At 49.4% G+C, this 17,364-nt stretch overlaps 1 protein-coding gene across 2 annotated transcripts in view; it reads left to right on the forward strand.

Moving 5' to 3' along the window:
• EPHB1 (EPH receptor B1) overlaps positions 1 to 17,364 on the forward strand; it is a 397,511-nt gene that overhangs the window by 121,985 nt on the left and 258,162 nt on the right. Inside the window, exon 3 of one of the 2 annotated variants that reach the window (XM_056121703.1) lies at positions 4,685 to 5,366. The exons of the other annotated variant lie outside the window; for it this stretch is intronic. Coding sequence (XP_055977678.1) covers positions 4,685 to 5,366 — 682 coding nt within the window. The remainder of the gene's footprint in view (positions 1 to 4,684; positions 5,367 to 17,364) is intronic. 2 annotated transcript variants of the gene reach the window in all.

Genomic DNA, 17,364 nt, shown 5'->3' on the forward strand with positions numbered 1-17,364 from the left:
CTTCCCTGACATGCCTCTATATCAGGTACACCCCCTCGTTTGGCGCCCTGTAATTTTCTTCTTCAGCAGTTACCACAATTGTAATTATTTAGTTATTTTAATAACCATTTGTCTAATTTCTGTTTCTCTCACTAGATTATAAGCTTCATATTGCTATATCCCCAGTGGCTAATGGGATGCCTGGCATAAAGTTGGCATTTGGTAAATATTTTTTTCCCTGATGAATGAGCGAGGTATACATATAAAATAATGAGACTGATTCCTCATATCAGAAACAAATAACAGTGTTTGTCCCTCCCTGCTGGGAATGCCATTCCACCCTCATCTTGATTTAGCAAAATCTTCTATTTCTCTCGGCCCCTCAGTCTAATTGCCACTTGCTCGGAAAGCATTTATACCTCTAACCCATTCTGAAGGCTTGCTTTCCCTACCCCTTGGTGCCTGCTGGCAGGAGAAGAATGAAAGAGGGAAAAAAATGAATGTGAAACTCCATGATGGCCTTTCCCCAAACAACAGGGAGCGATTTTCTTTTCTTTCTGCTTCTCTCTACTCTTTCACTTTGAATATACAGCTGTATTCCCCCTAATTTGCTTTGATCGTTCCCTTAGGAGCTGTCAGGGAATCAATTAGATCCGTAGAATTTTATGACTCGAGGTCACCCAGTATGATTCCTCATTTTACAGATGAGAAAACTGAGGCCCAGAGAGGTTAATGTTGGAGACAATTACCTCTGTTGGGTTTTATAATACCAATCAGTGTCATTTTCTAAGATAAATGTTCTCAATATCCCAGCTCCACAAGAGGAGATATCCTCATCCTATTTAAAGAATAGGCTGATTCTTTATAGTTGGTAACAGTGCTAAGGTGAACCCTAAATGGGGAGCGTCTAGTCCTTCCCCCACAGAGAAAAGCTGCCTTAATCAAGGGTGGGTTCAAGGACTCTAGCTGGAACTCCTGCCTGTGATGAGACCCCAGGTTTCACCTGTGCCTTGACAAAGGAACCCCACCTTTGTGCCGAGACCTTAGACAGTCCGGCTGATGAAAAGGATTGTGAGACCTGCTGTGTTAAAATAATTGCAGAACAACCGAAGAAGCTTATGCCTCCCTCAAAAGTCACACAGGGTCAGCTGGGAAAATGCTATTTTAAAACAGCCACAGAGAGGGAGCTGGGCTGAAAATCGGAACTAAAACAACCATCAGCGACTTCTCCCTAATATATTTGCTTTCTGGTTCCAAGAAACCAGGCAAGCAGAACATCACTTGCAAGCACATTTAAATAGAACATAACACAACCTTTAAGAAGGAATAAGAAGTGGTTCTCAACACCAGGAGAATCAATAAGAAATTAAGCAAAGAAGCAGTATGACCGTGTGGGCGAGAATGGTGGAAAGAGCCGGCGAGGGAGCTGACCCCTGCGTGTGCTGTGAGGTGCTGGTGGAGAGGGAAGCCTGGGGACCCTCAGACCAGTTGCCTCGGTGATGGGGACCTAAGTGGCAGGAGTGACCAGGAGATCACTGTGGACCCTGGTGTTTGGGACAGCATGCCATGTTTTTCATTTTTCTAAGTGCCATGGTGACACAAGTTTGAAAGATTGGCTTGTCCCTCCCTCCGGGTTGGCTTGTGGGCAGGAAGCAGTGTAGCATGATTCCCATGCATAGGACTCACTTGACACTTCTTGAATGGAGAATAATAAGTAACGAGTACGATTTTAGGTACTAGCAAGGTACTTTTATCAAGACAGCTTAAATCAAGGATTTTAATCCATTTCTCTTTTCACTGGAGATGCTGAATTTCCACATTAGCAAGCACACCTGAATCTACAAGGAAAATCCCAGGTCTTGAGATGAGGGACCCAAGAGCATCCCGGGAGGGAGACCATTTCCTAACTGAGAGCGCCCTGGTGGATACAGCACAAGGAAGAAGGGAAAGCACAGCTCTTCGCCTTTGGCCCCTAGTCAGAGCTGTTCATTCAGGAGGTCATGACTACATGATTTCTTCCCCACTCCCCTATTTCCTGCCTGTTACTGAGATAAGTTACTTAGCAAATTTCTTTGTCCATCAAAAGTATTCCTTTCTACTTCTCCCTCCGTTCGACAGTGTGGTTTTGGTTAAATAGCTTGCTGCCTTTTCTTCAGTAGTTTGGGGATAATAATACCTTGCTCTGAATGTTGTTGGGAAGATAGATTTCACTTAATAAATGCATTGTTCCCCTCTTTTCCCAATAAATAGAGCTGCTAAAAGTGAGAGCTCTCACTTCCCACTTGGTTCATGATTGACTTTCCCTTATTTTGGTAGTGGAGTGGGGGGCTGGTTGGGCTCCACCCGGCTGTGCTCAGGGTTTGCTACTGAAATTGTCTCTCTTGGATTAAGAAGCTTTCCTCACTATCTAAAGTAATATCCTCCAACTTTGTCTTTCATTACATATTTGTTTGAAATTTGCAAGCCATAATACTCAATTTTTTCCCAAGAGATCTTGGTTAACAGTCTGTTCTTGCCACTATACTATGTAGCATCTACTACCCCCTTTTCAGAAAAAAAAATTGTCACTCAGCACCTCCCTGGGAACATCACTTTTTAAAGTGATGGGTGTGATGCTGGAATTATGTACACGTGAAACCATCACTCACAGCTGTAAATCACAGTAACTTTAGTCAATAAACAGAAGGATCTCTCTCACAGTGGTATACAAAGTAACACAGTCAAAAGATAAAAAGTATGCAAAGACAACAGAAACTGAGAACTGTCCTTAAAAGGAAGCATACCACTGTAGAGGAAATGGGGATCCCCCCTAGTAAGGGACAAGGGACCATTGGGGCATGGTGAGGGTATGGTGTTAGAATGTTTTATATGAACCCGTTATCAGTATCATAAATCATGGTGCCAAAAATAAAATTTAGAGTAAGTCAATATTTAAAGATTTTTTTAAAAAAATATATCACATGTAGCACTGTAGCACTGTGTTCATTGATTTGCTCTAGTGGGCACCACTAACATCTCCATTGTGAGACTTGTTACTGTCTTTAGCATATTGAATACACCACGGGGAGTTTGCCAGGCTCTGCCATGCGGACGGGATACTCTCGGTAGCTTGCCGGGCTCTCCTAGAGGGACAGAGGAATCAAACCAGGGTCAGCCACGTTCAAGACAAACGCCCTGCCTGCTGTACTATCACATGTAGGCACTGTAAATATTTTCACTTCCATCTTTGATTGTTATTGGTGAGAGATTTAAATATGGACTCTAAATATATTCCTCAGAGTGCTGGAATTTCATGTCTTTCTCTGATTTGGCTTAACCTTTAAAACTTTAGCTTTGGAAACTGTCCAGAGGCAGTCTGACTTGATGTAACTCATTTTCACTGAAGTACTGCTGTACTATTTTGCCCACCTAAATTTTGCAATAAACTTTCCCATAAAAAATTGCTTCCACCACCACCACCATTGCACTTGAAACTCTACCTCACACTCCCAACACATACCTGGGACCTTTTGAATGGTCTCTAGGGGTAGTATCATCTATTTTGGAAACCTCTTTGAAAGAAACTTTTGTATCAAACAAAGTTTGTGGAAGTCTAAATTTGTTGAGAGACTCTAAAAAGTTTTAAATTTTTATTTTGGGGCCATACCTGGTGATGCTTAGGGGAATCTTCTGGATCAGTTCTCAGGGGTCACTCTTGGTGATGCTTGGGGAACCATATTTGGTTCTGGAGATTGAATCTGGTACTCTTGCATATGGAACATGCACTTAAGCTCTTGAATATAAAACATGCATTCAATATACCAATAGCTATCAATAGCTATCTTTCTGGCCGCAAAGCTTTTTATTTCTATGCTATTCAGAAATAAAGAAAAATTTCACCACAATCAAGAAATTTGGTTCCAAAATGAGGACTTTAGGAATGGAACTTGTCATATATACCCCATTGAAAATAGAGCCTGTGGCATTTAGAAGAAAGTTCTTGTTGCTGTAGTCTTTTGGAGGTAACAAACCTTTATTCCTATTTGAGAAATATGGAATGAATTAGAAGAAAGAATGCTTTCTAGAATGAAGGCTTGTTTTGTGTAAGGGGGACAGGTAGCATACCTAGAAGTGCTCAGGACTTATGGATCTGTGCTCAGGGATCACTCCTGGCAAAAATAAGGGGACCATATGTGGTTCTGGGAATCAAATCCAGGTCAGTTAACCATGTGCAAGGTGAGATCCCTACATTCTGTACTATTTCTCTGGATCATGTTATCATTTTTAAGTACTTTATTTCTCATATTAACATTAAGTGAAGTTTGATCCACATCTGGCCATGCTCAGGGACTATTTTTGGCTCTGTGCTCAGAAGTGATCCTTGGTGGCACTCAGGGAATCTTATGCGATGCCAGGGATTTGAACCAGGGTCATCCACCCACATGCAAGGGAAATGCCGTACCTCCTGTACTGTCTCCTGCCCCAGTTTGTTATATTTTAAAATGGGCAGCAGAGACATGTTCTGTTGTCTACTCATAAAAGCTCTTTAAAGGCTACATTGGCTCGATATGTTCATTTCTCAAGTCCAGCTGCTGGATTTGTGAGCCCTTAAGGCCCGCTGCAGTGTTCCCAAGAGCCAGGATTCTGCATCACTCTGCCTCTCTCTGTCTACTCACTCTCTGTTTTGTGTTTTTGCATGTGTGTCTCCATGGCCTGTGTGGTAAAGTGGGAAGAAGTCAGTGGCTACGATGAGAACCTGAACACCATCCGCACATACCAGGTGTGCAATGTCTTCGAACCCAACCAGAACAACTGGCTGCTCACCACCTTCATCAACCGACGAGGGGCCCACCGCATCTACACAGAGATGCGCTTCACCGTGAGGGACTGCAGCAGCCTCCCCAACGTCCCCGGCTCCTGCAAGGAGACCTTCAACTTGTACTACTACGAGACGGACTCAGTCATCGCCACCAAGAAGTCAGCCTTCTGGTCTGAGGCGCCCTACCTCAAAGTGGACACCATTGCTGCAGATGAGAGCTTCTCCCAAGTGGACTTTGGGGGAAGATTGATGAAGGTCAATACAGAAGTCAGGAGCTTCGGGCCCCTCACTCGGAATGGGTTTTATCTCGCTTTCCAGGATTATGGAGCCTGTATGTCTCTCCTCTCTGTCCGTGTCTTCTTCAAAAAGTGTCCCAGCATTGTTCAAAATTTTGCTGTATTCCCAGAGACCATGACAGGGTCGGAGAGCACCTCTCTAGTCATTGCTGGGGGCACGTGCATCCCCAATGCAGAGGAAGTGGATGTGCCCATCAAACTCTACTGCAACGGGGATGGGGAGTGGATGGTCCCCATCGGACGTTGCACCTGCAAACCTGGCTATGAGCCAGAGAACAGCGTGGCCTGCAAGGGTAAGTCCCATGTTTTCTTGAGGGCTCTGTTTCCTGCCCAGTGGGGCACAGATGAATTTTCAAGGTTTTCTCACCTGCAGCTATTAATCATATAGGAGCATCTCAGAAACAGAAGAACATATGACTTAGTAGAAAGCCCTGGGGAAGCTCTATCCCAGGGCTAGGTCTGATGATCTTCCTACTGTCTTCCAGCCAGAATGTTTAAATTCTTGATAAAAAGAAGACATGGTGGGGGGGGGTGGCTGGAGTGATAGCACAGCGAGTAAGGTGTTCACTTTGCATGGGGTCGACCCGGGTTTGATCCCCAGCATCCCATATGGTCCCCTGAGCACTGCCAGGAGTAATTCCTGAGTGCAGGAGCCACCCTGTGTAATGCTGGGTGTGACCCAAAAAGCTAAAAGAAAAAAAAAGAAAAAGAAAGGAAGACATGGGGGAGGGTCCCAGAATTCCAAATGGTATATAATAGTCTCAATAAACCTTGTCATATTCAATTTGGGGACAGACACAGACCTTCTTTCTCTCTCTCTGATACACCTACCCACCCTCCTGACACACATGCATGCATGCAAACACACATCCCTACCCCTTGCATCCTGTGTCCAGTTTCACATCCCGAGGCATGGGAAATTTTGGGTTGTCATGGAAAATTCTCTCAAGGGTAATTGAGAAGTGACTGAATTTAGGAAATATTTTAGTTCATTTCGGTCCAGCTCCCACAGCACTCCACTTGGTGCTAGACTCATGTAGCTCATTAACTCAAAGTCCTCTGACTTGGCTGTCTTCCTCCAGCGGCTCAGTGCCAGGCTCTCAGTGCCACCCTCATTCTAGCGTGGCCTGGGAGGAGATGAAGCTTTTGGAAGGGGGATGTGGGATTGTAGCATATTTTGTATTATCGTTGCATCCGAATGAGGCAGAACGATGCCAAGTTTGCAGTTTGGGATATCAGGGTGCTGTGTGTTCCTGTTAACTCTCATCCCCTCTGGAAAGCATGTGACCAGTCCATGGCAGTAAATGTGCTGAGCTGACTCAAGGCTCAGTCTTCTCCGGAAATGCAGAGAAGGGTGTAGAGGGCTCACTGCTCATATCCTGCTCAGGACATGTAAACTGAGCAGCTGAGTATGGAGTCGGGGGCGGGGGGGGGGGGGGGGGAGAGAAGGATCCTTTCCTGTATTCTGACTTGCTTGAGGCCTTCAAAGTTTCCGATTCTGTCCAGAGTAGGGCTTTGCACATGGACTGCAGCAATGGTCATTGACCATCACTGAGCTTTCCCGCCCATCTCAGGGGGCCAGATTGGAAGTTGGCTCTCCTGTCAGCCTTCCTGATGGGCCTGAACGCCAGCCATCCTTTGTGTGTCATCTCTCCCTCACTCTGCAACCCAGACACCTTCGGCCTCAGCACCATGCCCAGGATTGCTAATGCCATGAGCTCTGCGATCCTTTGCACTCAGCTAATTGCTTGGGCTGGGGCCCTCACACAGGCTTTCTGAGGCCTGCTGAGAGCGGAGAGCTGTGCCTTTGTGCCTTTATTGGATTTCTTGGTTATGGTGCCGGTGATGGATGGTGTGGAAACAGAGGGGCGAGAGTGCCAGGTCTAGTGATGAATCAAGGCAGACAGATTTAAAACCAGCCCGGCCTGATCCCACAGCGCTCCTCTTTGTCCCACTGGTTGAGGGTGGGGCTGGAGGCGCCCACTTTGGCGCAAGTCAGCTCTGAGTGGGAACCGGGGCAACAAGCTGGGTTCTTAAAGGCACAGGTGCCGCCTACCAGGGACACGAGTGACCATGCAGGCCACGTCTCCAGGCTTCAAAGAGTGGCCGCCGTACTTGCTAGCTTGGGCCAGCTCATCTTTCTCATTATTTGCTGAGCAGAGCGGCAGGAACCAGACTGAGCATTGATTGGTTCCGATTTAATTGGGACTCTGGGAACAGACTCTCATTTCTGCGGGGCTAATTGGAACTTTTCTCTTTTGGGGAGCTTTGCTGTCCATGTGGCTTGCCGCTTACCTGCTGTGGTGTCCAGGGATGGGGGACACGTATGGAAAGTCAGGTGCTTCTTCCCCTTTGCCCTGCCCAGCCCCGGCTCCCCTGGGACATCAAGGGGCCATTCTCAACCACCAGCCACATTGAACCTGGCTCGCACTCACCCACTGGTCGTTGCAGACTTGTGGGGAGATGGGGGGATTGGGGTGCCCAGGCACAGCCAACCCAGTGTCAGTTGCAAACTCTGCGAGTGGAAGTGGCAAGTTGGGGCAGCCTCCTACGATGCAGGCCTTGGGGGTGAGGGTTCCTTTCTCTGGGAGATAAGGGAGGGGGCTCAGCCTCCAGCTTGGACAGCAGTAGAACCTGCGAGACTGTAGGTTTGGGACAGAGAGAGAGCTTCCTCTCAGGATGACGCTGAGCCCTTTGTGGAAACAGTGTTTGGGGGGGTACTTGTTCCGGTTGGTGAAGTGGAGCAAGAAAGCTTGTTCACAGCTGTTTTACAGGACTTACCTAGTTCGCCCAGTCCCTGGAGGCTGGCTGGAGTGTAGTGCAGGTGAGAAGATGCGGGTGGCATGTCCTCCTGCCGCTGTTGGGGAGGGGAGGCGGGCAGCTGCTCCCTCCCCACATAGCCTGAGGATGAGGCCAGAGACACACACAGCATCAGTAGGGGGCATTATCTTTTTCGGGGGACATTTCTTAGGAGGCCAGGGATATCCCAGTGATACTTGGCCAGCAGAGTCAGCAATTTAATGCTTGACCCCAGGGATCAAGGATGCAATGTTGCTGAGGCCCTGCAGTGCTGGGGAGCACTGAGCCCCTCCTCCCCCCGCAGTAATGCTCAGAGGTCTCTAAGGCTCCACCCAGCAATGCATGGGGCAGCACAGTCCTGAGATTGGACCCAGGAAGGGTGCTCAGCATGTGCTCTAATGCTGTTCACTCTCTGGGGACCCAGGATACATGATCTTTCCTGCAGAGTCGAAGCTGGGCTTTCCCATTTATGGCCTTCCAGGGTGAAGGGAAGAAATTCCTCTTACCGTTTTCTGGTGGAATGGGATTTCCCAAAGGGAGGAACCTGGTTGTCCTGGCTCTGGCTTTGTTGTGCTGCGCCCTGTCACAGGCCAGTGTCTCCGCTGTGCAGAAAGTTCTGGAAGCCTTGAGGCTGCCCCGCCAGCAGGGCAGTCCTGGCTCCACATGCTTCCTGTGGTGTGGAGGGGGTGGAGCGGAAGCCCTGGAAAAGCAGCAGCTCAGGGTGGACACTGCGTGGCTCACGCTCTAAGGCCTGACTCACCCTTTCAGCTCTCATAACCTGAGACCCTGCCCGGGATGAGCCTGTAAGCACCCTTTTCCACAGAATTGTTCATGATGAGGACAAGACCTCATGTGCCCAGTGTCAGGGTTCAGTGGACTCAGGATAGAGTGGCTTAGCATTATCGTGATGATTGCGGTGTCAGGGATTAAACCCAGGGTCTCATGCATGCTGTGCTCCTGAGCTACTTCCTTGTCCGTGGTCATGACCCACCCTCTACTCCTTCCTTGCTCTGCTGGAGAATTAAGTCAGTTTTCAATGTCAACTGTCCATGGGCTGGCCTGGCCAGGATTTGGCGTTTGACAAGATTTTCAGGGCTGTAGAGCCTAAAATATGGCAGAGGCTCAAGTGGGATTGCAGGGAGGGGGGTGTGGACAGCTGCTGGCAGTCGCGAGGGGCACCCTGACAATGGCAGGCCACTTGACTGTTAGGTGCTGAGGGAGATAGTGTACAGGTGGGTGCCCAAGGAGGAACCCCGGGTGTTGGTTCAACCTCTGGCAGCTGGTGCTGGCTGGAGCAGCCCTGTCTGCTCCCCAAGGGTCTGGCTTTACCTCCGGGCTCAATTCCTGGAGCTTCTAGAAGGATCCGCCTCAGGAACATGTTTCTTTGTCCACAGTCGGGACTTGGGAAAGGATGGTGCCACCCATACTGCACACTGCCATACCTTTTGATCCTGCCCTGAGGATCTTCAGGCTGACCTTGAGGACGTGCCCCTGGGTCTGTGCCCCACCCTTTGGTGGTGGTACTGCTACTCACAAAGAGTATAGACAGAGGGATGGAGCTGGGTCCCTGTCCTGGGACTGGGGTCTCTCTTTTGGGGCTGGGGTCTCTGTTCTGGGGCTGAGTCCCTGTCCTTGGGCTGGGTCTCTGTCCTGGGGCTGGATGTCTGTCCTGGGGTTAGGGTCTTTGTCTTGGGGCTGGGATCTATGTCCTGGGGGTAGGGGGTCTCTATCCTAGAACTGGGTCTCTGTCCCAGGGCTGGGATCTCTGGGGGTCCTCATGGCTTTCCCAGGTGCTTCTATTCAGTAACAGGCTGAGCTCCGTAGCTCCAGGAGTGCAGGGTGTTTCTGGCCTCCATCTAACTCGTTCTGTTGCTTCCGTGATCCTAGCATGGTGGGTGATAGGGTGGTTTAGGGCCAGAAAGCCCATGGGCACAGCCTGGCAGCCCTCTGCCCCCTGCCCAGCGTCAGGCCACCCCTTCCCTGCTGCCTCCCAGGGGTCCCTCTCTTGCTGCCCCTTCCCTCCATGCAGATTTTTTCCTGGGTAAATTTTCACCTCCATGTCTTCATGTCTGGAGGCCCAAGGGACACTTTGAATCTTTCAACAGTTTCGGTGCCTTCGTCAACTTGAGTAGCTGAGATGAGCCAATTTATAAGCCTAGGGGAGTGGAGACGAAAAGATCTGCAGGATTGGAAGGTGGAGAAAAATGTGTCTAATTGAGCTCTTCTTGGAGAAGGAAATTTCTGGGTGCTGCTTCCCTCTCTCTGAGGACTGCTGCTCCCTCTCAGCTCAAGGCTGCCCCAGCCCCCTCATTCTGGGTACTTGGAACAAGGGCCGCGCGCACGCACGTGTGTGTGTGTGTGTGTGTGTGTGTGTGTGTGTGTGTGATGTGTGCACGTGCATGTGTATGTATGTCTATGTTGTTTGTGTGTGTCTCTGTATGTGTCTGTGTGTATGTCTGTGTGTCTGTGTATGTGTGTGTATGTCTGTATGTTTCTGTGTCTATGTGTTAGTATGTGTGTGTCTATTTGTATCTGTGTTTGTGCGTATCTATATGTGTGTGTTTCTCTCTGTGTGTGTCTGTGTGTGGCTGCCAAGCTTGCAGCCTTGTCAGAGACACCCACGAGTTCTTCCTACCCTCTGGCCCGCCACTCATTGGCCAGCGACTGGTTGCAGCCCAGACAGCCTCTTTGCAAGTCCTCAGGGAGACCAGCTTTGCTCAGGGTCTGAGAAGCCAAGGTCATTAACACGGTGGCCCTGTCACTCGGGGCTGTAATAGGATTTCCCAACAGGCCACCTCATTTAGAAACCTCCCCGGCCTTCTCTGCTCCCCATGATGGCCCTGCCTGGTGCCCTCTGGGGTAATTGGCAGGATGTATAGGGTGTAGCAACAGCAAGTGGAGCTGGTGGGATACCCCTGGCCGCATCTATGGTGGCATTCTAGGCACAGTGCCTGGACCTGGGCCCCGGTGGCAGCAGAGGTGGTGGTAGGCAGACAGAAGGATCGCCCGGGCACCTCCCGCTGTGTTGCATGGCACTGTTCTCCTGGAGCCTTTGGGAGATGGGAGCCGACACACCCCAATTCCACTCGTTCCAAAGAGCCCTCGCCCAGTTCCTACACCAGTGCTGGAGATGTCGCGGGTGCTGGGGCAGGGTTGGGCCTCGGCTCTGAACCTTGTCAGTGACCACCCATGGAAGCTCAGCGGGCAGCCTTCTCCCGGGAGCACTTTCTTTGTGGTGTTGTCTGTTTCCCTTGGGGCTGGGTGCTCCCAGGAGCCCTCTTCCTTCCTGTGCAGCCCGGCCTCTGCATGGGCTCTCTGTGAGCACTCAGTGGCCAGCACCATCTCTCCAGAGTGCTACATGCTGAGCTGCTCTGAGCGTGTCCAGCCCTGTGGGTGGGATGTTCCTGGGAAGCTGAGGTCCCGGCCTTCAGTGGGTGGGCTAGGTGCAGGGGGAGCCTGGAGGAACACCCTAGCTGAGTCCTAGTGGAGACAGGCTGTGCTCATGAGCAGCCACTCCATTTCTCTTTTCTTTTCTTTTCTTTTCTTTTCTTTTCTTTTCTTTTCTTTTCTTTTCTTTTCTTTTCTTTTCCTTTCTTTCTTTCTTTCTTTCTTTCTTTCTTTCTTTCTTTCTTTCTTTCTTTTTTCTTTTTGGGTCACACCCAGTGATGCACAGGGGTTACTCCTGACTTTGACTGATCAGGAATTACTCCTGGCAATGCTCGGTGGACCATGTGGGATGCTGGGAATCGAACCCGGCTGGGCCACATGTAAGACAAATGCCCTACCTGCTGTGCTATCACTCCATCCCCCCATTTCTCTTTCTGGTCGGGGACAGTTCCTTGCTATACACGTGTCTAGACAAATATCCAGCTTGGCGGCTGAGTTTGCCTTCTAGAGCTAAAGAAAGTGTGGAGTCTGGCCTGTCCAGGCATGGCTCTCCCAGTCGGGCAAATCCTGGGAGATGCGTTTAGGCCAGAGGAGTGTGTCTCGGACTGCTCTGGGCCCTAGAAATGGCCCCACAAAACAGGCACCCTACTTTTGCTTCCCTCTGCCCCCTTGATGCCTGTGCAGCTGCGGGTGTGCTGAACTTATCCTTGTGAGTAAATGTGCTATATGTGCATGTGTGCTAAGTATGTGACGTGTGCATGTGGTATGTGTCCAGCATCGGTACATGGTTCATGTGTACAGTGTACATGTGCATGTGTGTGACTGTGTGGTATATATGTCTATGTGCTGCATATATGGGAGTTATGTGGTATGTGATGTGTGGAAGTGATGTGTGTATGTGGTGTGTGTGTATGGTGTGTGTATGTGTGTATGCAAGGCCTGGGGGGCCTGGAGGAGGCCACCTTGTCCACAGCAGACCCGGAAGGGTAGCTGAGGGGAATAAGGCACTGTGGGGGGCTGCAGGAAGGCTCCTGGGGTCACAGGACAGAAACTCAGGGCTGGACAGGCCAAGGCACACTCCCAAGGGGTGTCAGGGAGGGGACGCTGACTAGGACACTGCCCTCTGGCTTCTGGGTCCAAGCACGGTGTTGGCAGCAGGGAGGAATTACTCTGTTCATTCTTCACAGGCTGCTCTGGCCTTCCAGCTCATTCCTCAAGTTGATCCCACTCTGGGACTCAGGTGGACTGAAGGTCTCTGTGCTTTGGGGACTTATTCCAAGCCTCTCCATGCCGGCTCCTCTGTAGTTCCCAAGGGGCAGGTGACTTCCCAGTACTTCCCAGCAGTTCGAAAGAACTGGTGGTACTGGAGTGTGGTATCAGGTGACTCTGTGTCCCAGAGAACCCCCTGGCACAGGGCCCTCTCTCAGCTGAGAGCTCTGTGATCCCAGGAGAGTTCAGCAGAGCTGCCCACACCATCTTTGCCTGCAGGCAAGGTCCCCAGCCAGCCTTCAGACCCCAGAGATAGGCTGTCAGATTTTTGGGAGCGATAGCACAGCGGGTAGGGCGTTTGCCTTGCACGCAGCCAACATGGCCAACCCGAGTTCGATTCCTCCGCCCCTCTCGGAGAGCCCGGCAAGCTACCGAGAGTATTGGATATGCCAGACACAGTAACAACAAAGTCTCCAATGGAGACGTTACTGGGCCCGCTCGAGCAAATCGATGATCAACGGGAGGGCCTGGTGCCCTGAAGTCCAAAGTTTGAAGGAAGCAGGCTATCATGGCTCAAGTTGCCTGCGCAGTGGACCTCTGATGAGAATAATCTCCTCGACCCCAACTTACCTGTCTGGTTCCTATATTTGAAATGTCTGGAGCAGGTCATAATTGCAAAACAGACTTCTCCCTTACAGTTCCAGTTTTTGACACCCAACAGAGGGTTCTGTCTTTGCACCCTCAGGCCCACTGGCAGAGGGGCAGCCCACCGCAGTGAGCACCCAGACCCTCACCCCCATCTTCTCTCTTCACAGCAAAGCCAAACAGGAGTTTCGGTCCTTACATGCAAATCTGCCCTGTTCCTTCAGGAATTGTGTAGAAGTTCGCGGGTGGTATACCATTATTTAATTGGTCCTTCATTTATGCACATTTCGATTCCTTCCTGTATTTAGTTATTTCTCAACATAGTTTCAACAAATATCCTTGCGCATTTATCTTTGTACCTATGTGTGACTATGTCTGTGAGATGAACCATTAATTAATTTATTCAATGAATATTTATTGGGGACATTCTATGTGCCAAGCATTTTTCTAAAAGCTAAGAAAGCAGCAAATTCTTAGAAGTGAAATTGCTGAATCAGAGTGTATAAATTTTTAATGTTGATAGATTTCTCCAATAGACCTCCCAAAGAGGCCTTTGCTACCATATTATTTTTTTGTTCCTACCAAATAGTGTCTGAGACTCTCCATACCTTTGCCAAGAGAACAAACTCTCCATCTTTTATCTTTGCAGTTCAGATAGGTGAGGATTGGCATTCCCCCTGTGCTCTCAGTTGCTTTTGTCTAGCTAGGAAGGGCAGAGTCCTCGGGGTGACCTGCTTGGGGGCCATACCCCCTTTCACCACTGCTTTGGTGAGTCAGGTATTTGTCCATGCCTAGAGGAGGGACCTTGAGGAGTTTTGAATCCTCATGACATGTTCTCCCTTCATGACGTGGTCTCTGCTGCCTCCCTCCCCGCAGCCCACACTGTCTGGCTTCTTTGCCCACCTCCAAGTGTCAGGACATCTGGGGAACCTCTGACTTTCCCAGATTGGCTGGAGAAAAGTCCACAGATGACCCCGGGCAGGAACAGGTGCTGATGGTCACGTCCTTCTGCTGGCCCACTCTCAGGAAAGACCCCCTTTTTCTCATCATTCTCCTGCTCTGGTCTCTGCTCTGTGTTCCCACAGTGCTGTACCAGGCCACCCATCTCTCAGCTCTCATGTGGCCCAGTCCCTTCACCCCACCTCCCTGCTTTTAATGGGGTGCAGGACCTCCCCTGGAGATACTTCTTGGGACCCCTTCCTCAGTCACCAGCCCTCACTCAGCTCTGCAGTCCTATCTTCATATCCTCTGCACCCGCCCACCCTCACCAGGCCTGGATCAGATTTGACCAGTCCTGGGACCAGGTGTCTCCCAGGCCACAGCTGGGAGGAAGGAAGCGCAGGTTCCCGGCAGGCCCATAGCAGATGCTTCGTCCTCTTCTCTTTCCATCTTTTCATCTTCTCCCTGCTCCACCTCCGGCCTTTCCCTCAGTTTCCTTCATCTGAGCCATTCTTCTGCCCTTCTCCCCCACCCTCCCTTCCCTTTCCTTCCCATTTTTGACAAAGTAAATATATTCAGATTAAAAAGTGAGTCAACTTTAAAGAAAACTAATAAATTAAAATATAAATTAAAAACCTGGCATGTGGGTCTGGTGAAAAGCAATAAAGATAATATGCAGATGACGGATGGGTGTGCAAAACTGCTGACTGGGCCCCGCCAACCTGCTCAGCCAGCCAAGGGCCTCGCTCGCCTTTTCCAAGCAGCCCTACACTGCTGCGTCAGGCCTCGGGGAAGGGTACCGTGTGGGGATACAGTCACGTCCTTCATCTTCCTGCTGAACTTGCTGTCATTTATTCAGGCAGCGCTTGCTGTGTACCACATGCTTGGCCTCTCTTAGATCTGCAGTACCTATGAGAATCTTCATGTCTTTTCTTTTTTCTTTTTTCTTTTTTTTGCTTTTTGGGTCACACCCAGCAATGCACAGGGGATTCTCCTGGCTCATGCACTCAGGAATTACTCCTGGTGGTGCTTGAGGGACCATATGGGATGCCAGGAATTGAACCCGGGTCGGCTGCGTGCAAGGCAAATGCCCTACCCGCTGTGCTATCATTCCAGCCCCTGAATCTTCACTTTTCAATTGAAAATGCAGAGGCATCAAGAAGCCAGGAGCTCTCTCAGGAACATATAACACAGGACTGTGAGGCTCCAGGGATCCCCACCCTCTCTACTCTCACCCCAGCTAGAGAAGTCCGGACTGGTTCAGGAGCCAGCATGGTTGGTGACGGGTACTGGACACTCAGACCTTTCGGGGCTGAGATAGAAGCTTCACTGTGGTACCTAAAGAAGCCTTCGAAGCTGGAGGTGACTTCCCAGAGGCCCAGGATGGACCAGGAGATTCCTGAGTGGCTTAGGTCAGCAGCAGGTGGGAATTAATGAAGGAGTATCCCAGCACAAGCCTGGCCACCCCCAGCTGCTCTCCTGCCTGTGCTGCAACCTCAGAGCCAGGGCCGTGCCTGAGGCTCCCTTACGCCCACAGGGCCTGCTCTGTGCTGGTTATTAAAGGGAACAAAACAAAATAGATTAAGAACCGAAAATCGTGGAAGCAGGATATGGGCTTGGAGGGAAAAGGGCTTTGCTTCAGGAAATAGCCTAGCAGTGCTGAGTTGCGGAAGCTGGGACAAAAGCAGGCAGGAACCAAGAGAGTCCGCTGATGAGGCTGGCACTTTTCGAGGTGAAGAAGGATGGCAGGACCAGATGGAGGAAACAACCCTGATGGCAGAGGCTTTCTGTGTCTGTTGTCCAATAGACTCTCTCTCTCTCTCTCTCTCTCTCTCTCTCTCTCTCTCACACACACACACACACACACACACACACACACACACACACACACATACACGAATCAAAATCAGCAGAATGCTCTGGAAGCCCGTTTAGTAAAACGCTTTTAGTAAAAGTTGGTGATAAAGTCTCAGTTTGACAGAGGACATAAGGTCAGTGCAACGTGTGTATTTCAAGAGGAAAATGACAATCTGCTCTTTGCACAAGATGGATCGAGCTTCTTGCTGAAATGGTATGGGATATGCAAGAACTCTGCCAAATCATGAACTTGGCAAAAGTTTGCTTGTTCTGGAAATTAGACGGTCTCAGGCTCCTGTTTGGTGTCTGGGTCTGGTGGGAGCCTGCCCTTGTCGTGCTGTATGGGGTGAGGGGAGTGGTGGCTGGAGTGCTTCTTTTTCTCACCAGCTCTGTTTGTCTTGCCCTCTTTGCATCTTGGCCCAAATGCGGGTCCTTGTTTTGTTTTCTTTTTCTCCATTTAGCCTACTCTCTTTTCTGTCTTCTCTCTGGACTTGTTTTGGGAAAAGAGAAACACAATTTGTTGGTAGAATCTTAATGAATGGGTGGCTTATTTCCATTCATGTTTTTAGTTTCCCCTCTAAACATCTACTTACGTGGAAATTGCCACAAAAATGAATTCTTTTAGAAAGCAAAATCACAGGGAATCAGGGTTTATCGTGGCAAACAATCACAAATATTACAACAGTGATGTTTATCAACAAAATTGTGACTATATAATTATTCGCGTTGACGAGTCATTAAAAAGAACAATAGATGTTTCCCAATGTGTATCTTTGTAGAGTACCTGGCTTCTCCAGGCTCAGTTTCTTAGTTTTCTGGAGTACATTCCGCTTCTGTGAGCTTCTTCAGGCCCATTCCTGATTATTTGTGGCTTATGAGAGTTCTTTAAAGCTTTCTTTCTATCCCCTGACATATGTTAAATCTTTCCAGTTACTAGTTAAGAACCAGTCATCAAAACTGTTCGTTGCTGAATCTGAAGTACCAAAACCCTTCCCTGTTGAGGTTCAGCTCAGGGGGGGAAAAAGTAGCTACCCAACTACTTTAGAATTTCCTAGACCTAAAACTCCCTTACTTGGGAAAGTGTTTAGACTCTGAGGGCCTAAGGAGAGTCTCCACACTGCTTTTCTTTTTTCTTTCTTTTTTTTTCCTTTTTGGGTCACATCCAGCAATGCTCAGAGGTTATTCCTGGCTCTGCACTCAGAACTACTCCTGGCGGTGTTTGGGAGACCATATAGGATGCTGGGAACCGAACCCAGGTTGGCCATATGCAAGGCAAACGCCCTATCCACTGTGCTATTTCTCCAGACCCTCCATACTCCTTTTCAAGCAGTGTTTATGCCCTTCCTATTGTGTATAAATATAAAGGAAGGGTGCCACAGCCAGCAGCTCTTCCTTCTGGAACTTTCCACAGTTCCAGTCTTGAGAGTGATAGATTTTCTTGCTACCAGAGAGTAG

This window comes from Sorex fumeus, unplaced genomic scaffold, assembly GCF_029834395.1.
Source record: "Sorex fumeus unplaced genomic scaffold, SorFum_2.1 ptg000044l, whole genome shotgun sequence".
NCBI classification, from domain to species: domain Eukaryota; kingdom Metazoa; phylum Chordata; class Mammalia; order Eulipotyphla; family Soricidae; genus Sorex; species Sorex fumeus.